This window comes from Equus quagga, chromosome 11, assembly GCF_021613505.1.
Source record: "Equus quagga isolate Etosha38 chromosome 11, UCLA_HA_Equagga_1.0, whole genome shotgun sequence".
NCBI classification, from domain to species: Eukaryota; Metazoa; Chordata; class Mammalia; order Perissodactyla; family Equidae; genus Equus; species Equus quagga.
In genome coordinates, this window is record NC_060277.1 from 66,662,076 (window position 1) to 66,683,172 (window position 21,097).

At 53.2% G+C, this 21,097-nt stretch overlaps 4 protein-coding genes across 7 annotated transcripts; 3 read left to right on the forward strand and 1 right to left on the reverse strand.

The window, feature by feature from the left end:
• Positions 1–1,017: 1,017 nt before the first annotated feature.
• CLDN7 (claudin 7) lies at positions 1,018–3,788 on the forward strand. 4 transcript variants are annotated; one of them, XM_046674782.1, is made up of 5 exons: positions 1,018–1,224; positions 1,748–2,011; positions 2,942–3,106; positions 3,225–3,309; positions 3,406–3,788. In XM_046674782.1, exons 2-5 carry the CDS (start codon positions 1,789–1,791, stop codon positions 3,566–3,568), a joined length of 636 nt encoding a protein of 211 aa, XP_046530738.1. In that variant the 5' UTR covers positions 1,018–1,224; positions 1,748–1,788; the 3' UTR covers positions 3,569–3,788. The 4 variants fall into 4 exon arrangements, with proteins under 4 accessions (XP_046530738.1, XP_046530737.1, XP_046530735.1 ...); XM_046674781.1 differs by lacking the exon at positions 1,018–1,224 and adding an exon at positions 1,298–1,422; XM_046674779.1 differs by lacking the exon at positions 1,018–1,224 and adding an exon at positions 1,328–1,485.
• A 131-nt stretch (positions 3,789–3,919) lies between these two features.
• On the reverse strand, positions 3,920–10,283 carry ELP5 (elongator acetyltransferase complex subunit 5). Its single transcript, XM_046674776.1, has 9 exons — positions 10,166–10,283; positions 9,885–10,055; positions 9,664–9,724; positions 9,499–9,579; positions 7,574–7,794; positions 6,244–6,425; positions 5,606–5,701; positions 5,360–5,460; positions 3,920–4,419 (listed from the first exon to the last, which is right to left on the reverse strand). Exons 2-9 carry the CDS (start codon positions 10,018–10,020, stop codon positions 4,305–4,307), a joined length of 993 nt encoding a protein of 330 aa, XP_046530732.1. The 5' UTR covers positions 10,021–10,055; positions 10,166–10,283; the 3' UTR covers positions 3,920–4,304.
• Positions 10,284–10,486: 203 nt separating this feature from the next.
• On the forward strand, positions 10,487–17,086 carry CTDNEP1 (CTD nuclear envelope phosphatase 1). The gene is made up of 8 exons (XM_046674778.1): positions 10,487–11,291; positions 14,194–14,260; positions 14,361–14,479; positions 14,682–14,753; positions 15,170–15,286; positions 15,515–15,626; positions 16,048–16,132; positions 16,435–17,086. Exons 1-8 carry the CDS (start codon positions 11,190–11,192, stop codon positions 16,493–16,495), a joined length of 735 nt encoding a protein of 244 aa, XP_046530734.1. The 5' UTR covers positions 10,487–11,189; the 3' UTR covers positions 16,496–17,086.
• A 1,116-nt stretch (positions 17,087–18,202) lies between these two features.
• GABARAP (GABA type A receptor-associated protein) lies at positions 18,203–20,270 on the forward strand. Its single transcript, XM_046674783.1, has 4 exons — positions 18,203–18,423; positions 18,984–19,062; positions 19,194–19,312; positions 19,771–20,270. Exons 1-4 carry the CDS (start codon positions 18,334–18,336, stop codon positions 19,834–19,836), a joined length of 354 nt encoding a protein of 117 aa, XP_046530739.1. The 5' UTR covers positions 18,203–18,333; the 3' UTR covers positions 19,837–20,270.
• Positions 20,271–21,097: the final 827 nt, after the last annotated feature.

Here is a 21,097-nt window from a genome sequence, read left to right on the forward strand (position 1 = left end):
GAGGTGGGCCAGCGATGTGCACGTAGGAAGATGCAGAGAAAGACTACTTGGCGATACTCGTCCTCCCAAGGAGCTGGAGATAGGGAACCAAGGTAGACTAAAAGAGGGGAGTGAAACTGGAAGCGGGAAAGCCAGGAAAGGGGAGGTGATTAAAGATGAGGGAGGAACGAGTAAATGGGAGATGCTTGGAAGAGCTGTCTGGAGGAAGGATAGGCAATAGCTCGGGGAGAGGGAGAGAAGAAACTTGAGGGTGAGGTGGGTGTCTCAGGTCACATTAGAGCCAGACGTTAGAGTAGACAGAACCGGGAGAGGACGGGAGAGCTCACACAAGTAGGCAGGTCCAGGCTCAGAATGAAGGAACAAGAAATGTGTGTACGGCTAGGGGGAGGGAGGAAGATGGAAAGGTGGACGGCAGGTTTGGAAAGGCTCCAAGGGAGGGGAATGATGGGTGTGGCCAAGACTCTGACCTAGCCCTTACCCTGCTCCCCACCCTCTGCTGGCTTCTGGCCTCAGCGTTTTTTTCCTTCTGCTACAAGGACCCTTGATGCGGGAGGGGATAGTGACCACCGGGAGATGGGGTGTGAAGGGCCCAGGCGTTAAATCATGTCAGGGATCGGAATGGGGGGGTCAAGAAGATTTGGGGTGTTGGGGCCCCATGTCTGGAAGCCGGTGTCTGTTGGAGGGCGGGGCAGGAGGGCGACGGAGAGGGGCCCGGGGCGGGTGGGTGCTGGGACAGTGGCTCTGGGAGTGGAGACTCCAACAGGGCTACTGAAGTGGGGAGTTGTGAGGGATTGGAGCCAGGGCTCCTGAAGGTGGGATCGGCTAGGACAGGAGACTGAAGCAGCAGAAGAGCAGAGGGTGGGGGCGAAAGTAGGGCGGGGCAAAGAGCGCCTAGAGTAGAAACCAAGAGTCCAAGCGGGGTGAAAGGCGGAGCCAAGGCTGGCCGGAGGCGTCCCCTCCGCCCCTCCCGCCCCCCGCCCCCCCTCCCGTTCTGGCTCGGCTGCGTCCCGGGCGCACCTGTTGGGGAAAGGGGAAGGGGCATCTTGGTGCCCGAGGGAAGTCGAGTCCAGAGCGGCTGACTCCGAGCTGGGGACTCCTGAGAAGCCTCCGCCACCTCCCCACCTGCGGTCAAAGCCCGGCAAGTGAAGGGGCGTGACCCTGGTGCTCAGGTTTCTTCCTCTTCACCTGGGCAAGGAGGGGTGGGGGCCAGGACTTCCGGCTCAGGTGAGTGTCCCTTCGGTGACGTCAGGTCACCCTCGGCCGCCCCTCCAGTCCCGCCCCCCATCTCGCGCTCCCGGTGCCCGCGGGGACGCGCCCCCGACGCCCTACATATACTCAGGCGCGCCGCACCTGTCCGCCCGCACCTGCCTGCTGACCGCTGACCAGCCTCTCCCTCGCACCGCAGCCTCGGGCGCAGCCAGGGTACTTTGGGGGACTTCCAGCACCCGGGACCGCGCCCATACAGCCCCTCCACCTTTTGTTTAGGTAGGGTCGCCGAGAGCGCGGGAGGGAACTGCCTGGCCTTCGCGGATCGCTTCTGTCGGCCACCAGTCCTCCGGGCGTAGCCTGTTCCCTCTGCTGTGAGACCCTCGCCCCGCCGGCGGGGTCGGTTTGTGTTTACTTCGGGTGTCAAGAAGACTTGCAGTCACTCGACCAGAAACTTTTTTGACTCTTTGGGTGACTTAAAACTCCACCTCAAGTTGTCTTTTGTGGGGTTGCTCCTCAAGGTTTGTTTGTTTTACTGCAGGGTCGCCCGCCCGGCGCCCCGAGTCTTTTCCGAGGGCGGAAATGGCCAATTCGGGCCTGCAGCTGCTGGGCTTTGCCATGGCTGTGCTGGGCTGGGTGGGCCTGGTGGCCGCCACCGCCATCCCGCAGTGGCAGATGAGCTCGTATGCGGGCGACAACATCATTACGGCCCAGGCCATGTACAAGGGGCTGTGGATGGACTGCGTCACGCAGAGCACGGGCCTGATGAGCTGCAAAATGTACGACTCGGTGCTCTCCCTGCCGGGTAAGGCCGCGGACCGACGGGGCGGACGCGCCCAGGGCCGAGGTCGCGGGGTGGGGTGCGGCGCAGGGCCCAAGGCCCCACGGCCCGACGCCCTAGGTTGCCGGGGAGCAGGCGGGGGAGGAGGAAGCGGAAGCGGTCGGGCCGGGGCCGTGGGGCTGGGCCGGAGCGGGCCGGGGTTCCGGCGGCTGCATGTGGGCCTGCACGCCGGCAGGCTGCGTCCCTCTTCCGCCCCCAGCCGGGCCTCCTCCTCGGCTTGGTGTCCGGCGGCCCAAGCCCCTCCGCGGGTAGCCCAGTCCTAGGCCGGGGTCTCCCCTCCCCCACTGCCCTGGGCAGGCAGGGGCCTCGCCATCTCCCGCCCTTTTCTCTCCGACAAAAGGCCCCGCGGGGCGGAGGCCGCGGGGTCGGGCCGAGGGCCGAGGAGCCGTGCGCTCTGTAAGACTTGGGCCGCCGCCTGCGGCCTCTAATCTTATCGGCCGATTAGCCGAAGCCACAAACCCGCTGGCTCCGATAGTGGGGTCAGAGGTGGGATGCGGGCCGGAACCTGCGGCCCGCGCGGGGGCTTCGGCGGGCGCCTCCGCTTCTTGTCGCTGTTCCCCTTCACCCTTCCCCCTGCCTGGGGCAGTTTCATCGAAACCCTGGCGCCCCGGGCGGGTCCTAGAGCAGAGAGGGCGTGCCGGAGCAGGAAGGCTGCAGAGTCGGGAGGGGGCAGGATCCACCCAGCTCTGGCACAGGACTTGGTTGCAGATCTGTGTGCGGGGTGGTGGGGGCGCGCGGGGCGGGAGGGGGCAGGCCGGCGGCGGGATCCAGCGCCGGGCTACTTAGTGGGCCTAGTTATTGTGTTTGGTGGGCGGCTCGAAGGCTGGAGCCGTTGGAGTGCCGCCTGCATTTCCAGCAACGACGGCATCCTTCATCCCTCATGCTTCCCCGCAGCGTCCATGCAAGCCACCCGAGCCCTAATGGTGGTATCCTTGGTGCTGGGCTTCCTGGCCATGTTCGTGGCCACGATGGGCATGAAGTGTACAAACTGCGGGGGAGACGACAAAGTGAAGAAGGCCCGTATAGCCATGGCCGGAGGCATCATTTTCATCGTGGCAGGTGAGCCACAGGTCCAAGGCGAGTCTAAGAGCTCTCCTCTCTTGCATCTTGTAGGAGCCAGGGTGGGCAAGGTGCTGGTTTGAGGGCCAGAATATGTGAATCCTCATTTTCTCTCCAGGTCTTGCTGCCTTGATAGCTTGCTCCTGGTATGGCCACCAGATCGTCACAGACTTTTATAACCCCTTGGTCCCCATGAATACTAAGTAAGTATGAGAGCCCTGACGAAGAGGACAGGTCTGGAGTTCTGGGGTCAGGAGAGGCAGGCCAGGGTTTCTGACCCCACTCTCCTCTCTCTACAGGTATGAGTTTGGTCCTGCCATCTTCATTGGCTGGGCAGGGTCCGCTCTGGTCCTCCTGGGAGGTGCCCTGCTCTCTTGCTCCTGTCCTGGAAGTGAGAGCAAAGCTGGGTACCGTGCACCCCGCTCCTACCCTAAGCCCAACTCTGCCAAGGAGTACGTGTGATCTAGGACCCCCTCGCCCCAGCCTGGCAGCCTATGGGTGTGCCCAGACACCTGAAAGGACCTGGGGTAGACAACTCAGCCCTTGGACAGGGTGCGGAGCAGAAGCCTCTGGTCACTCCAGCCCTGCACACCATGTACAGTTCCCTGGGGGGTTGGATGGGGGAGCCAAAAAGAGGGGAGGGTGTGCTTTTTGTACAGTAATAAACAGTATGTTTTGGAAAGTAGGCTTCTTTTGTTTCCCCCTTCAGGGCCTTTGCTTTCTTCCAGTCCAGATCCTTGCAGGGAGCCTGGAAACTAAAGTACACTTAATTCAGTTAAAGACACTTATTGAGCACCAATAGTGTGCAAGGTCATCTCTGCCCCCAAATTTCATTGATATTCAAGGCCTAATATAATACTTTGACTTTTGACTATAGAAGACTCAGGTGCTTGGCTCCCCTCATCCCTTCCCATCCTCCAGTCCCTTCCATTCCCAATTCTTGCTTAAATAGCTACCAAAGTTTCTTTTTTAATAAAAAAATATTTTATTAGGCTTTGGGGGGGAGTTCCTACTCTCTCACCTTCCCCTACACCCCCATCTCACTTTTGGTCTACTTGGATGCTGCTCCCTGGCTCATGGGTCACGGGGCAAGGCTTTCATAGACACACTGACAAAGGTGGGGCAGGGACAGGGTAAGACCAATGGAAGATGGTTATGAGCCGGAGGTCTTCCTCCTCCCCTTCCAATTAGAGTCCAGTCAAACATCTAGGTCATCATCTGGGTCTTCTTGGTCCAGGTCATCATAAGCATCTGGCTCATAGAAGATGCGGCTGGTAGCCTGGCTTGGCCCAGGGCGCAGTAGAGCCTGCTGTCTGAGGAGAGAGAAGAGGAGAGTTGGTGAGGGTAAGGGTAGGTAATAGAGGTCATATCTGGATATCCTCTTCCTGGTGACTATAACTCCCTCTTTTTATTTTTATTTATTTATTTGTTTTGTTGAGTAAGATTAGCCCTGAGCTAACATCTGTTGCCAGGCCCTTTTTTTTTTTTTTTTTTTTTTTTTTGCTGAGGAAGACTGGCGCTGAGCTAACATCTGTGCCCATCTTCCTCTACTTTGTATGTGGGACGCCTGCCACACCATGGCTTGCCAAGTGGTGCCATGTCTGCACTCGGGATCTGAACTGGCAAACCCTTGGCCACCGAAGCAGAATGTGCGAACTTAACCACTGCGCCACTGGGCCGGCACCTATGACTCCCTCTTTGGCCTCTATGTTTTCTTGGTCCAAGCCCCTTTCTCTGACCTCCTTGTTTAGTTAGGCCTGAAGCACCATTCAGTACTGTGATAGATACTCTTATACCGCTCTCCTAATAATACCCTAAGTTTTTAGCAGCTTGAGGGCAAGGATCCTGCTGTAGTCTTGCTTCACCCACCCACACACTGGGCACAGAACAACAGGCATCTGCTAAGCCCTATTAACCTGCTTTTGCCATACCCATCCAGTTTCCTGTCCTAGCACCACTGCCTGGAGACAGGGCCACTTCCCCAGGGTCTGGTCTGGCTCAGCCCAGGCCCAGATTACTCTGGACAACTGTGGAGCTGGGACCCAAGGCTCTAATGGAGAGAAGAGACATAAAAGCCCTTTGCCACTGATGGGATATGGGTGGGTAGAGAACCACTCCCCAGACTTGTCTCTGGAGTGGACTTCAGCCCCTATAAAGTCAGAGAGATTAATCAATAACCTGATGTCGCCCCACCTCTCAGGCCTGGATGCTCAGCTCTACTCAGGGATCTGAGCACCTAGGCCCCAACCTTACTTTTCAGAGCTGAACTGGAAGGGCAGGGTCAGGCTGTCTTTGGCTTCTTTCTCTTCCTTGGATAGGTGAAGATTAAATGTCAGTTGAGTCGTGGGGTCCACCTGTGGGTACAAAGGATGCTGCCACTCTGCCCCATCACTGGCATCCCTGATCCCACCCATAACCTCTCCAGTTTTTATTCTCCTCTCTCCTTTTGCCAGACCCCAAACTCCATTCCCTTGTTCTGGCCCTGGCACTTTTAGATACCGGGGGGGTGTGAGGATCTGGGTGGCGCTGCAACTCTAGGGGGGGCCCCCTTTGGAGATCCAGGCTGAAGTCAGGCAGGATGGAGAACCATTGAGTCTGGGGAGAAGAAAGAAGAGTATCAAAAAGATTTTTTCCATCTTACTGAACAAACCAGAGAGAAGAACTCGGGACTGACCCTCAGCGCCCAGTCACCTATGCAACTGGCTGCTTTCAGCTACTGTTCTCCACATCTCACCCCTCCTTCAAACCTCTCCATATAGACTTGTTCCTTCTCCCTGCAGTAACTACTCTCAGTCTTTCCTCTTTTTCCATTTCCCGGAAGGCAGTATCTTTCATTGGTTAAACTCACAAGATCTGAGTCAGGTAATCCTGAGTTCAAATCCCAGCTCTACCACTTGCTCTCTGTAACCTTGGGTAAGTGACTGAAATTTAAACCTTCCTGGACTTCATTTCCCAGGTGTAAAATGAGGATAATAAAACAATCTATCTCACAGGGTAGCTGTGAAGATTAAATGAGGGAAAAGATGAAACAACGAAAGCACAGGGAAGTGCTCAATCACACCTTTTTTTATTGCTTTTCCCATTAAGACTACCCTCTGTCTGACCCCAACCTCCAGTCATCTCATGCTTCTCCTGACCTGATGGGTCGGGCGCTGTCGGGGCCTCCGATAGAGGATGTGGGCAGAGGCCTGACCCATTGCACCACTCAGGGTCACCTCAGCCTGAGCAAGGCTGCTCAATGCTCCCACGGGGCCTGGGCCATGAAGCTCTTCATGTAGCAAGCCCAGCACATGCACCGGCTCCACTGGGGTGCTGTTACCTAGAGAAGGACAGGAAATGTAGGGCACAAAAGACAGCAGGAGGACTGGGATCAAAGTGAAGAGGGAAAAAATAAGGAGAGGCCCACATTCCATCACAGCTCTGCCACAATCGTGACTTACCTCACTAGTTTCATTGCCCTGCTTTGAGCCTCTGTCAGCTCTCACCTTTAACACACTTTCTGGTTCCAATGTAAATCTGATCAAGGCACCACTCTGATTTCAGTCCTCAGGACCCCCTCATGGCCTTCAGGATGGAATAAATGCTTTCATCACCTGGTCTCTGCTTACTTTCCAGCCTCAATTCTTACACACTGAACTACTTGCAGTTATGGGAACTTGCCAAGATCCCAGTGAGTGCCTTTGATTCCCTCCCTTTTCGGGAGCATTTACAGAGCGTCAGGCACTGCACTAAACACTTTAATGTTTCAATCCTTACAAAAGTCAGAATTTTTAGGTTGAATCATATGAAATTGCTGACATTTGACATGTGACCTACAAAAAAGACCATATCTGACCTACAAAAACAGCAATTCCAAGTGGTTAATCCTAATACTACAAACTCCCCCACTTTTACAGAGGAAACTAAAACACTGAGAGATCACGCACCTTAATATAAAGCTGAGTGTCTGACTCCAAAGCCCGTTCTAGAACCTACAGTGTACTTCAGGGCTAGTCCCAGTGCCCCTGGCCTGGCCAAATCTGCCTGACTAACCCCTTGCTCTTCAAGACAGTTCCTTCCTTAAGGTACTCTATGCATGTTCCTTTATCATGACAGCCCTTATCAGACTATCTTGTAACTGCTTCTTTACTTTCTGTATCCTTAATAGGACTTTGAGCTCGTGGAAGGCAAGGACCTGACTATGGTTAGTCTTTATTTTTCCGTTATCTAGAATTGTACCCGACATATTGTATATATTTAATGTTTGTTGAATGAATGAATAAAATGGATGAGTAAGGAAGAACTTGGAAAAGAAAAAAAAGTGACTGGTGGACGGCATTATGGAGAAGTCAAGAACTAGAATAAAGGTTGAAGAGATGAAAGAAGGTCCAATTGGAGATCCCTGATATGTCTTTTCTTAGGGTGGAAAGGGGCACTTGCCTCAGCAGGGGAAGATGTATGAGGGGAGTAACAAAGGAGGGGTCTCACCAGGGCAGGAGTCCTGATGGCTCAGAGCATGCAGGGTCTGGCAGAGTGTGGTACAGGGAAGGTGAAGCAGCAGCCAGCTGAGTGAATCCAGAGCAATGGTGACAGGACCAGGATTTGTCCTCCTGCACATGGCTCTCAAGGCTCCCAGGGGCCCCTCAGGAAGGGCTTCCCCAGTCTTTGACCAGTTGAGAGGGTCTCTGAAGAGGTCATGGTAAACCAGCCTGCATAAAGAAAAACAGGAGACAACATAATACTGCCCCCTCCCCCTAATCTTGAACTTCATCCTCTGATCTATGTGGCTCCGTTTTCTTGATTTAATATTCTAAATTTTAGTGAAAGGTAATAACTGAGAAGTAGAATATAGTGATTGAGAGCACGGAGTTTGGTGTCAGACAACTGAGCTCCAAGCTTGGCTTTGCTACTTGCCCAAGGTCACCTAACTCATAAAGCACTTAATCTAAGACTCAGTTTCTTCATTTGTAAAATAGGGATATCAACTTCTTGACATTTAGCACAGTACTTGATACTAAATACTTGACAAATGTTAGCTATCATCACTATCAAATATTTCCTGAGTGGTGCCGAAAGTGTATCATTTTTTGGATGGATAAAGAGAAAGGAGAGGACATGAGACATGGTTCCTGCCTGTAGAATAGCTTAGAGAAAGTCAAGAACTAAGTCATGTGGTAGTAACTACAAATAAAATACCACTTCCGGACAAGGAGTCTGGCATGGGCTAGGAGTCCTGGAAAAGCTTCATGGTGGCAGAACTTGTTCCCACACAACTATGTTCTGCTTCTCTTGTGAATGCCATCTGAACACACACCACCACCTCTATCACAATGGCTGACACAAAATGAGGGCTCAACAGACAGATGTAAACTATTATTATTATCCACTGAGCTACTGCCAGACTGGGAAGTAATCTCTCTTAACCAGGCAACTTAGATGGGTTCAGGGACCTCCTGATCTGGATGTTTTCCTCTACACCACATCAGTCTATAAGTCCTGGAAATTCTACCTGATAAAGTCCTTTAACGTTTGTCCTAAACTTTTCATCCCTACTGCCACTGCCTTAAGGCAGCCCTCTGTCATCTCCTTTCATTATTCTCTAAAATTCATTAGGGCAGGGGCCATGTCTGCCTCATTCACCGCTGTATCTCCAGTACCCAGCACAGCACCTGGTTCGTACATATACTAGTGCTCAGTACATATACACCTGAGTGAACCTGGATTACTGCAATAGCCTTCCCACTTAGTCTTCCTATCTCCAGGCTGCCCCTTCCAACACATTCTCCACACGTGGTCCACCCTGGACTAATCTAACAGGTATGATGTTATCACTCTCCTCCCCAAATTGAAGATGTGTCTCCCCTGCCTTTAGGATAACATCTAAACTCCTTTTCATGTTCTGTAAGACCTTTTACTATCAGGTACCTCTTTATCTGTTTGACCTCAGAGAGCTTTTCCACCTCCCATGAACAAGTATGCCTTCCACACCTCCCTAATTTTGCATAAGCTGTTCCCTCTGCCCATAGGACAAGTCTCTCAGTAGCTTACAGCTGGTGTTGATGCAAGTTTGGAATTCACGTCTGGATTAAGCATCGCTAGATTTTGAATAACTCAAAAGGCAGAAGATGTTTATTCTTACCCTTCAGTTCAGCCTCTCGTGCTAACCTGTACTGTCGGCCTTTTATTACTCTCTATTTTTCTCTCAACTTCTACGGTCTCCGCTTCGAATTCTCCAGATACCACTCATCATTCCTCTTACTAATTCTCGCCTCCTGAAAGATCCATATCCATTCATTCTACGAATATTTAAGTAGTTGCTAATACATACGAGGTTCTGTGCCTACTGCTGTAAGGGAAGTTGTTTAGCAACAGAGGTCCCCCATCTAATTAAATCTCTTCCAGTTCGTACTTACCGGCTGTTGACATGTGAGTCAAAACCTTCACGAAACTCTTCCTCGCTCACTTCACAGCCCAGGATGTGGACTTGCTCTCCACTGAGGCAGAGATGAGGGGGAGTGTCAGAGCGGAGCCCAGGCTCCCTTCCCGGGGAGGACAAGGAGACGCTGCAGGATACTCACCAGGCTGCAGACTTCTTGATAAGCGCCTTCAAGAGACTGCGCCCCTCCCACTCCACGGAGTCTGGGGAGAGCGAGCGAGGGATGAACAGCGTGAGAACACTGATGTTTCCGCCTTCACGAACCTGTCGCGACCTCCACCCCTGGCCTGTGACCCATGGCCCTTCCTCTCCACTTGCGCTCCCTCAGCCCGGCTCCGAAGCCCCTGTGCCCGTGGCTCTCACCCCGCAGCAAAACCAGGCCGCCAAGAGCCAACAGCGACTCCAACATCTCCAACTCGCGCTCTGCCCCTCTTCGGACGCTCTCTGATGGCGTCACGGACAGCTGCCCCGCCCCCTCCAGGTGAAAGGGGCGGGGCATCCATGATTCCTCCCACCGCTAAGACCTGCCGGAGTCTGGAATGAGAGGTGATTATGTGCAATATCCCAGGGGTGTTCAAGCGGAGGGGCCCCTCCTGAGCCCTGGCGCACACACGTAGGGACGACGTCCCTCTCTGCATTTTTACCCCGACTAGGCGGGAAGAGCCGTTGGGGCAGTTGTCGGCGGGAGGGGGAGGAAGCCGCTCGAGCCCGTCCGACGGGTCCGAGCCTTGGGCGGGGTGGCAAGTGATGTCACCCCGCCTCGCCCATGCCGTTCAAGGCGGGGTCTGCGTCGCCCCTGGCCCCGCCCCACTGCCACCTTCCGCGCGTGCGCGGTACTGCGGCCTTGTTGGGGGTACAGTCCACTTTCCTTGTCCCCGCCCCCATAGGCCGAGCAGGGGGAACATTAGTCTGGGTGAAGCGAATACACGTCACCACCGGAAGTAGTGTCAGAGGGGAAGAGGAGGGGGGAAGAAAGGAGGAGGGAGCTCTTTGGGCGGTAAAATGGCGTCTGTCAGAGTGGGAAATCCAGCTGTAGAGGCTGCAGCCCCGCTCCCCAGCGGCTAAGGCACCCCCGACCTCGGGGAGGGGGAGGCCGCTCCTGTCCAGCCGTCCGCGTCCTTCGGCTCCCCCTCCCCCTCCTTCCCCGCTGTTTCGCTCAGCGGGCCTGTTCATCGCCTCCGAGGCCCTTCGCGCGCCGCTGCCCCCGCCCGCCCCTTTCCCGCGGGCAGCCCCCCAGCGCGCCTGCGCAGCGGGCCACCCTCCGCTTCCCCCTTCCCCTCCCCCTTCCTTCTCCCTCCCTCCCTTCTCCCTAGCCCCCTCCCCCACTACCCCCTCCCCCAATTCTCCATCCCCTTCTCGCTTGGTCTCGGAGGACCCCATCCTAGCCCGACCTGTCTCGGCCCGCAGCCTCCGCGAAGCCGTCGGTGCCACTCCCCGCCCATGTGGGCCCCCGCGGGCTGCCCACGCCTGTCCCCCAGCTCCCGGTTCTGCTGGGCTTTCCCCTCGCCCGGGGTGGCTTTCTGAGCTGCCCGCTCCGTGCCCCTCTCTGCAGCCTCTCTTGCCACTCGGGGCCCCCATTCCCCCTCCCGGCGGCGGGGGGCTGCCCCCGGGGGGCTGGCGGAGCTGGGCCGCGGGGGCCCCGGGGCCGGCGGTGCCGGGGTCATCGGGATGATGCGGACGCAGTGTCTGCTGGGGCTGCGCACGTTCGTGGCCTTCGCCGCCAAGCTCTGGAGCTTCTTCATTTACCTTTTGCGGAGGCAGATCCGCACGGTGAGCCTGGGTGGGCGCTTGTGGTGGTGGGGACCTCTGCGAGCGGTGCTCACGGGTTTTCGGAAAGTGTCGGGCCCCTGTTTGGGCCTAGGAACGGAGTCCTGCCGGCAGCTTCTCCTATTAGAGAATTAGGGCACGGTTAGCTGGACATGGGGTGGAAAAAGACCCTTGTAGTAGAACCGAGATGGGGGTGGCTAGCCGGGGACAGGATTTGGCAACTCTTGGGGGCTAAGGTGGTGGGTGGGGCGCTCTGTAAGAAAGCTAGAGTTGTTGCTAAAGAAACCGAGAGGCGGGGAACACCTGTTTGATGGCAGTAAATCTGTTGATGTGGGTTTATGAAAGACCCTCCTGGTATTCGGAACCTCCGTGTGTGTTTGGTCTTATAACAAGGGAGAGACCGGCTTATGTGTCAAGGGTGGGGGCGGGTGGGAGGGCATATGTGGCAAACAAGGATGGGAACTTGGGAAAAGCTCTGTGAAGGAGAAACCCCTGCGGTTGGCATTAAGGGAACTACTCCAAAAAATCCCTGAAAACTTATTTCATAGTGTTAGTATCTGGATTTATTGAGACCCCGGACTAAAAACGATGCATTTATGATATGGGCTGCTTTAGTTGTGGAAGGGAGCACATTAAAGTTTGGATGTCCCCATGAGAAGACGGTGCTTGTCATTGTAGGGCTTGGATCTGAGGGCACGCTTGTTTCTCCAGGAGACCCTAGCATTGTGAAGGATACTATGGGGAGTGGAGACTGTGTGGTTGTACCCAAATATCTGCGGGTTCCTTCCCTCATGGCTTTTCTCCAAGGTCAAAGCTCCTTAGGCTAACATCATTTAACAAATGTGCTTTTATGTTCTCATCCCCACTGGGGAGAATACTCCAAAGGAGTTTGGGGAGAATTCAGTGAGTTGGGGTGCAGAGGTTCTGTGGTCTGTAGTCTTTGACATACCTCAGTAAAACTTGAAAGAATAAAACCAGGTCGGGGCTGCCTAGGTCATGGAATTTCCAGAAAGCCCTGGGTGGTAGTGGTGGTTGACTTGTTGATTTGGAGGAATGGGCTTGGACTTGGATTCAGTCTCTCCTTTACCAGTCTGCTCCTTCCACTTCCTGATTTAGGGTGAGGATTATTCTGGGTGGTCATTATTGTGGGCAGGGCTATTTCCCTAAGACAGGAGTTAGGAGCCAAGAAGAATTGGGGGTCAGAGGTGCTGAGATGTGTGTGGGGTTAGCTCCTGGGGTTTTCTTTACATGTTAGCTGCCACCCTCTCTGCCTGGTCTAGCTCCGAGCATCCCCTCTTCTCCCCCTAACACGTTTTCTATTCTGGATGCAGGGACTAGTGCTCCAGTCCATCCAGAGGCTAGTTACTTGCAAAATTGCTCTCCTCTGGGCAGCACTAGACCCCACAGCCTTTTGTCTTCCCTTCCCTTCCAATCTGGTTTCTCCTCCCACCCCCTTTCTGGCAGTTGCTTGGAGCATTCCCTACATGCCCAGCATGTGCAACCCGAGATAGCAGGGCAGGACACCTGAGCTGTTGCAGCTCTCATCATGGCCCAGGGAGAAAAGAAGGGCAGATGCCTTGGGATTCGGGGGAGAGGGCCGTTTGGTTTGCAAGGAGTCTGGTTTAGGTGAGGCTTGGGGTCTAGGGATGGACTGAAGAGCCTTTGTCTGTGCCTTAGATGAGCAGAGGAATGAATTGTCATCTTTTGCATGGGGGAGGTCCGAGTGTTAGAAATAGGAGCCTCTAGAGAAGGCTTGGAGAAACTGGAAGGCTGAGGTGGTGACGTCCTTGTCCCTTTCTTACCTCTCACTCAGCCCTTACTTCAATCTGGCCTTCTTGATACCCTATCAATCTGCCTGGTGGGCGGGGCTTTCCAGTGTTCTCTGCCTTGCCCTGGGTTCCAGGATAAGGAGGCTGTTCAGAGGGCTGAGGTTCTCTGCAACTTGTGACTTGGCTAGTAGAGACAGAAATGGACAGGTGGCTGGTTAAAATAGGCCTGGTGGCCCCCAGCCAAAGGAACTTAGCTGACTTGACAACCCCTGGATTCCCTCATCCTCTATTCCCCTTAGGGAGCCAAGGACCTCCCCTCCTGACTCCTACTCCTTGTCCACTAAGGAATCTGAGGCTCTCAGTTCCCAAGGGGAAGTGATGGGAGTTGGCACAAAGGATCCTTGGGGTGGAAGTGGGGAGGGCCATACACTTCTTTGTTCAGGGTAGCAGGACAATTAATACTATGGTTAAGAGGGAAGTTCTTGGGTCGTACTGCATGGGTCCAATCCTGGCTCCACCATCCTCCATCAATTCTAATGTTAACTGACCATCTCTGCTACAGTGTTCTAAGAATACAGCCATGATGGAGACAAAATCCATGTTCTCATGGAATTTTTATTCTAAAGTGTGGGGGGGGGGGAACAAACAACTAAATAAGGTAATTCCTAGCTCTGAGGCCTTAGGCAAGGTATTTAATCTCTCCAAGTCTTGGTTTCTTCATTCTTTTTTTGTTTTTAAAGATTTTATTTTTCCTTTTTCTCCCCAAAGCCCCCCAGTACACAGTGGTATATTTTTAGTTGTGGGTTCTTCTAGCTGTGGCATGTGGGATGCCGCCTCAGCATGGCTGGATGAGTGGTGCCATGTCTGCACCCAGGATCTGAACCGGCAAAACCCTGGGCCCCCGAAGCAGAGCGCACGAACTTAACCACTCGGCCACGGGGCCGGCCCCTCTTCATTCTTAAAACAAATATTATTATTATTATTAGTGTTGGGGTTATTTTGAGGATTAAATGAAATAATCTTAAATCACTTACATGGTGCCGGGCATATGGTAAACGTTCAATACGTGCTACCTATTATTGTTACTGGGGAAGATTTCCTTGTCAAGAGTTCTAATCCTCTCTTGTTACTCTTAGGTAATTCAGTACCAAACTGTTCGATATGATATCCTTCCCTTATCTCCTGTGTCCCGGAATCGGCTAGGTGAGTATGCTGGCTGGGAAGACTGCTTTAAGGTAGGGTAATAGAGTTCCAAGTGTGGGCTAGAGGTTGGTTGGTATTATCCTTTCCCGTTGTGGTTCAGGCCAGGTGAAGAGGAAGATCCTTGTGCTGGATCTGGATGAGACACTTATTCACTCCCATCATGATGGGGTCCTGAGGCCCACAGTCCGGCCTGGAACGCCTCCTGACTTCATCCTCAAGGTGTGTGGGTATGGGAAGTGATGGAATGATTATTCTGCTCAGACCTGGACTCCCTTTTCCAGTCCCAGAGAGTCTTGTCCCTGTCCCCATCCCCCGGCACTAGCATGAGCCTAAAGAGGTGGGGGGGGGGAGTGTCTTTTGGGGGAGGTGCCTGTGTTGTGGTGCTCAGGACTTGTTCCAGCCCGTCCCTGTTCCTCTACAGGTGGTAATAGACAAACATCCAGTCCGGTTTTTTGTACATAAGAGGCCCCATGTGGATTTCTTCTTAGAAGTGGTGAGTTTGCGGAAGCTAAAGGGAGCTCTGTGATGAAGGAATGGTTTTAGGACTCTGGGAATTTAGAGGATTTGGAGGAAGAAAGGGGTGAGGAGAAATGAGTAAAGGCAGTTTTGGAGAGGGGAGGTTGTGGGATGATTAGAGAACGGTTTTTAATAGTTTGGGTTCATTTGTTGTGTTGATGTAATTCTTTTCTTCCACAAGCTTCCTGCCTTTTTGTTCTCGCATCTCTGAATCTTAAGGGTGTATGGTACCTAAGATTCTGAGTTTGGGGGCGTTCAGAATTTTGTGTCCCCAGAGACATTTGATGTTGCTGAGAGGCCTAAAGGACTAGACTGGAGTCCTAGTGAAAGGAAACTGTATGTCTAAATGAATGATCACCTCTTCTGACACCTCTCTCCTGTGATCCATTTCAGGTGAGCCAGTGGTATGAGCTGGTGGTGTTCACAGCAAGCATGGAGATTTATGGCTCTGCTGTGGCAGATAAACTGGACAATAGCAGAAGCATTCTCAAGAGGAGATACTACAGACAGGTAAGGGGCTCGAATCCTGGTCTAAGAGTAAGGCTTGGGAGGCAGGCCACCAGGGTGGGATCCAAGTTTGAGGCAATTGCCCTGGAATGAGACCTTCTGGGGGTGAGGGGGAGGTGTACTGTATGATCCCTTTTGTGGGAGTTGGCTGCCCATGGGCGTTGTTGGGATTGGGGGAGCAATCAGAAAGGGCAAGTCTCTTTCTGATGCCCAGCTCACCCTGCCTTCCAGCACTGCACTTTGGAATTGGGCAGCTACATCAAGGACCTCTCTGTGGTCCACAGTGACCTCTCCAGCATTGTGATCCTAGATAACTCTCCAGGGGCTTACAGGAGCCATCCAGGTATGGGGGAAGGTGGTGAGTCTGGCAGGACCAGAAAATGATTCTGAGGAGGTATTTGAATGCATAGAGCTGGGATTCCCTGGTTTACTGTAGGTCAGGATGTAAGTTATTTCTCTGTTAAATAAGACTCTTCCCACCCCCCTGATGTCCATTTCCTACATCAGTTTTCTTACAACAAACTTGCTTCCAGTGAGACACAATGGCAATAAGTTTTGCTAGAAGCCTCACACTAGTATAAGATATGGTGATTTTGGAGGTTAAATCAGGAAAGTTTACTTAGGTTATTGAGTTTGGGTGGGGGGTGGGGGTGTGATGAGGTATGTATTTTAAAGTAATGATCCCTATCCCCAAATAAAATAAAAAATACCCTGTCTGTCTTGAATCCTTTGTTTCTTCTCATGTGTATTTTCACCCAACCTAGACAATGCCATCCCCATCAAATCCTGGTTCAGTGACCCCAGTGACACCGCCCTTCTCAACCTGCTTCCGATGCTGGATGCCCTCAGGTAAGGGAAGCTAGACATTTAGATTTCGGAAGAAAGGAGGAGGTGGGAGATCCCAAGAGGGAATAAAAGTTTGTCCTGTTTTACTTACTTATCTCTCTTCCCTTAAAAACTTAGCATTTGAACCCAGGTCTTCTTACACTAAAGCTTATCACTTTTAGCCACTGAATTTTGGGCAAACTGAACCTCAGTCTCATGTGAAAATGATGCTTTCTGCCCCACGTCTCCAATGAGGCTGCCTTACACTAGTGTTGTGAGGATGTCAACTATAAGGACTCTACCAATGCAAGTTATTGTCATCCCAGGTTCACCGCTGATGTTCGTTCTGTGCTGAGCCGAAACCTTCACCAACATAGGCTCTGGTGACAGCTGCTCCCCCTCCACCTGAGTTGGGGTGGGGGGGAAAGGGAGGGTGAGCCCTCGGGATGCCGTCTCATGCCCTGTCCAATGGTGAGGACTGCCTGGGCAAGGTCTGCCCCTCCCACCCCTCTCTGCCCTGGGAGCCCTGCACTCCCTATGGAGTTTGGATGGACACATGGGCCAGACTCTGAAGCAGCCTCACTCTAACTTCGTGTTCGCACTCCCTGGAAACCCCAGACTGGGAACATAAGCGGAGGCCTAGGAGAGCCGAAACAGTGTCTGTGGTGGAGAGACAGGACTGGCCAGAATGAGAGACAGACATTCGGTAATCCAGGAGGCTCAAAGAGAAGCCAAGCCAGCTTTGTTGTGATTTGATTTTTTAAAAACTCTTGTACAAAAGTGATCTAATTCTTCACTCCAAGGGCTGGGTTGTGGGTGGGAAACTGGGATTTTGGGCCACTGAATTTTCCCCAAACTTGTTCCCCCCTTACTTTCCCTCTATTTTCCCTTCTTCCTAGATTCCCTCAGATCTGTAACCAGCTTTCTCTTTTTTTCTTTCCTCTCTTTTAAACCATGCATTATAACTTTGAAACCAAAGCTGCCCTAGGTCCTTCTCTGGGGTTTTGGGAAACGAGGGGAGGAGTCTTTGTTCACATCCACCCTGTCCCGTAGGCAGAGGGGAAAGAGATTGCTGTTGGGCCCAAGAGGGGTAGGAGAAAAGGTGGTGCTGGCTTTGCGGGGATGGAAGAGTTAACATCGATATCGGTGCTTTGGCGACATCGGTGCTTTGGCGGGAAAGGTCTTAGTGACAAGACAGGATGGGTGGCCTGGCGGGGAGTGAAGGGACAGCTGTGTGTCCTGAGGGAACTTGAGCTTTAGAGCAGTAGGACACAGAGGCGTGAAAAGAGGAGAAACCTGGTCGCCAGAAATGGCATGTAGCTGGAGCGAGGCCGGGCTTCGCCTGGGGGACTGACGTGGGCCAGCCAAGTGGGCACTGCCCCCAGGCGGCGAGCGCCCAGTCCCTCCGCTCTCCCTGCTCCTGCCCCGCCGGCTCCACCCACCAGCGCCCTCCTCCCGAAGCCGGCTCTTCTTCCTCGCACCCGCCACGTGACGCTCCGCCCTTCTCTGAGATCACATGATTTGTTACAAATATTGAAGTGTTCTTCCGCGCTGACGTAGTCCCTACATTTCGGACCTCCTCTCCGGTCCCTATTGGTCCGCTCGTTCTTGGGCCCTAAGCGTTCTGTGCGTCTCTCCTAACATATATTTCGTTTCTGTCCTCCTTAATTTCCGGAGACCATCTCCTCTACTTGGGTACTACTTTGTTTTGGTGTCAACGGCCGCCTTCAGCGTACCAACACGTTTCGTGAATAGCTATCCTTGTAATTATCTCTGCTCTTTTTTTCCGAAAAGAACTTTTGGAGAACCTGGCCTCAGATTATGATTACCACCTCTTAGGCTGTTTCCTCCCCGACTTCGTGGGGGGAAGGTCGGGAGATGGGTTTTCAGTTACTTTCGACGACAGCAAAAACCGACTACCTTTGCTACGTCGCCTGCGTAGCCCGCAAGTTGATTCCAAAGCGATTACGCTGATGGCGTGAGGGGGGCGGTCAATAGGTGGTGCTACGCTATCGCCGTTAGGGCCGCTGCGCTGGTGGCGTAACATAGCAGGCAGGGCGGCACCTGATGGTCGGGGGCGGGGTTGGTGAATAGGGAAGTGGCGCAAGTCCCGGTATCGCTCCGCGGAATCCGCCCGCGCGTCGCTGCCGCTGTCGCCGCCGCCCCCTGTCCCGGCCCCCCCGGGTTCCCTCAGCCCAGCCCGGTTCAGCCCGGTTCCCGGGAGGATGAAGTTCGTGTATAAAGAGGAGCATCCGTTCGAGAAGCGCCGCTCTGAGGGCGAGAAGATCCGAAAGAAATACCCAGACCGGGTCCCGGTGAGGACAGTAGCCAGGGCCGAGGGCGCGGGGCGCTGGCGCTGACGCCACAGCCACAGCCTGGGCTTGGGTCCGCGACGGGCAGCGCGGGCATCAGGCTGACGGCTGTTTCGGGGTTGGGAACGAGCCCGAAACTGCTGTCTCTGGGACTACAGGTGAAAGGAGTAGGGTAGCAGTAGAGCTGGGGGCGAGGGGATGTAGGTGGAGAGAGCAACCTTGTGGGAGGCTTTAAGGAGTTTGACAGGCTGAGCTTCACATGGTCATTGCCCCTACTTAGCTGGGTCTTTGAGATTGAAGCTCTAGTGGGCCCAGACTCGTCATCCTCATCTGATTAAGATAGTTGTTTATTATGACGCCCTCTTCAGGGATCCTGGATGTTTAGGTGAGTTCCAGTCAGTGAGGTGAGGCTCTACTCAGGGCTGCGCCGCGTGTTCACAGACAAAGAGAAATGAGTCTAGGGTAGGTTAGGGTGTTGGGAATGTTGTTGCTTGAGTTCTTGACGGGTGGAGCTGTGGGGCTGTATACCTCGTGTTTCCTAATTTGTCTCTTCTCTTTATCAGGTGATAGTAGAAAAGGCTCCCAAAGCTCGGATAGGGGACCTGGACAAAAAGAAATACCTGGTGCCTTCTGATCTCACAGGTGGGAACCTGACCCAATACTCAGGTTTGCTTCCTGTGGGTGGGAGCGCAGTCTCTGTGGGAGGAAGCTCCATATATAGCAGCTGTTCTTTGAGGGCATTTGTGATCTCTGTAACTTTGTATCTTTGTCAGTTGGTCAGTTCTACTTCTTGATCCGGAAGCGAATTCATCTCCGAGCTGAGGATGCCTTGTTCTTCTTTGTTAACAATGTCATTCCACCCACCAGTGCCACGATGGGTCAGCTATACCAGGTATGGTGGTTGGGAAGTAGTGGAGGCTTTGGAGAGGAGTTAGAAGATCTTGAGGGGAAGAAAGTTTTAGGTCAGCAATTTTTGGATTAGCTGTTTTGCTTATTAGCTCTCAATTTTATCTTTGGCCTTAAAACTTCCAGATAGTCCTGGGGTGTGGGTTCGGACAGGGCAGTGGGAGAGAAGGGAGAGAATAGTGAGCTGGAGCACCTGTTCTGATCTGGACTCTTCCCAGTCCCTTTCCCATTCCAAGGCGGCAGAGAACAGGTTGAGATCTTTTTGCCCAGGACTCCTGCTAGAGATAATACTGGTCGCCCCTAGGGTCTGGAGCGAGGGAAAGAGTCAAGGCACTGGTTTTTGGAGTCTTCAAAAAGAGTGGTTTTGAAGAATGTGTCTGGGCGGTGGGTGGTTCAAGTAAAGCTGAGCTGCCTGAGCACCATAATTTTCTACTTTTACCCCAGGAACACCATGAAGAAGACTTCTTTCTATACATTGCCTACAGTGATGAAAGTGTCTACGGTCTGTGAAGCTGCTGCCCCTGAGCTGGGGGGTCCCATTCTACAAAGAGAGAGGTGGCCTCCCTTCCTTGAACTACTTTTCCTCCTCCAGGCTCAAACACCACCTCCCTTCCTCAGGACCTGCACTTCCTAATGTTTGAGGCTCTCCTCCAGCCCGTCTTAGCAGGAGGGTTGATGGGGGAGATGGCCTCTAGTACCTCTCCTTTCTCCTTTCTTCCCCTTTCTCTACCACCTTTTCCACTCTGCTTTAAACTTCTTGATTGTCAATCTCTATCACATCCAGTGATTGTTTTGGTTTCTGTTCCCTTGCTAACTGCCCAAGGGGCTCAGAACCCCAACAATCCCTTCCTTTCACTACCTTCTTTTTTGTGGGTAGATGGAAGGGACTGAATTGTGGGGGAAGGTAGGAGGCACATCAATAAAGAGGAAACCACCAAGCTGAACTGGATTTTGCTTTGTGTTGCTCCCCTCCCCTTTTGTTTTTTAGTTCTCAGTGGTGGGGAAAGAGATTGGAGGGATGGTCATAATTTTGATTTATTCTGTTGATGATGGTCTTTTTTTGTGTATAAATAGGGTGCTTTTGTTGTGATGGATGGAATACTCTTGAGTATTCTTTCATGAAACTTCAGTTTTACATACGTGTGTATTGGGTCTTGGTAAAAAAAAAAGTTTTTTACTGTGGGTTTGTGTGGTGAAAGTACCTGCTTTAGATAAACACATCCAAGTTTTTAATAACCTTTTGGATTAAGGCAGAGATTTTCGTGTGTGGGAGCTGGTAAAAGGACTCTGTCCTCAGTCGAATGTCACTTGGCCAGACTTTGTGCCGGCCTGTGGGATCTAGTGGAGTGGAATCTAAGGGAGGGAGGGGACTGGGAGGAGGTGAGCCATCACCACCAGGAGAACTTCATTTCCCAGCAACCGCTTCTCCTTCTGGCCGGAAGTGGGGCGGTCGCCTGAGGAAGAAAGAAACTGCAGAACGAGGCAGTATGGTGGCCGAGAGTTTTAATCCCTTCTTCCCCTTCTTTCTTAGTTCCGCCCAGCCTACATTTCCCAGGAGTCTCCGCGCGTTCTTCCGCTCTACCCTCTGCTCCCAATCTCCCCGCCACTCCCCGGGGGAGGGGAGCGGTTTAGTGCGCCTGCGCGAATCCCTGGCTTGCTGGGAACTGAAGTTCCAGGGACTTATGCAGTCCCCTTTCCGCTGCCCCCGGACGGACTACAAGCCCCTTGATGCACTGCGCGTCGGCGCCCGCGAAGGGGGGGGGGGGGAAGA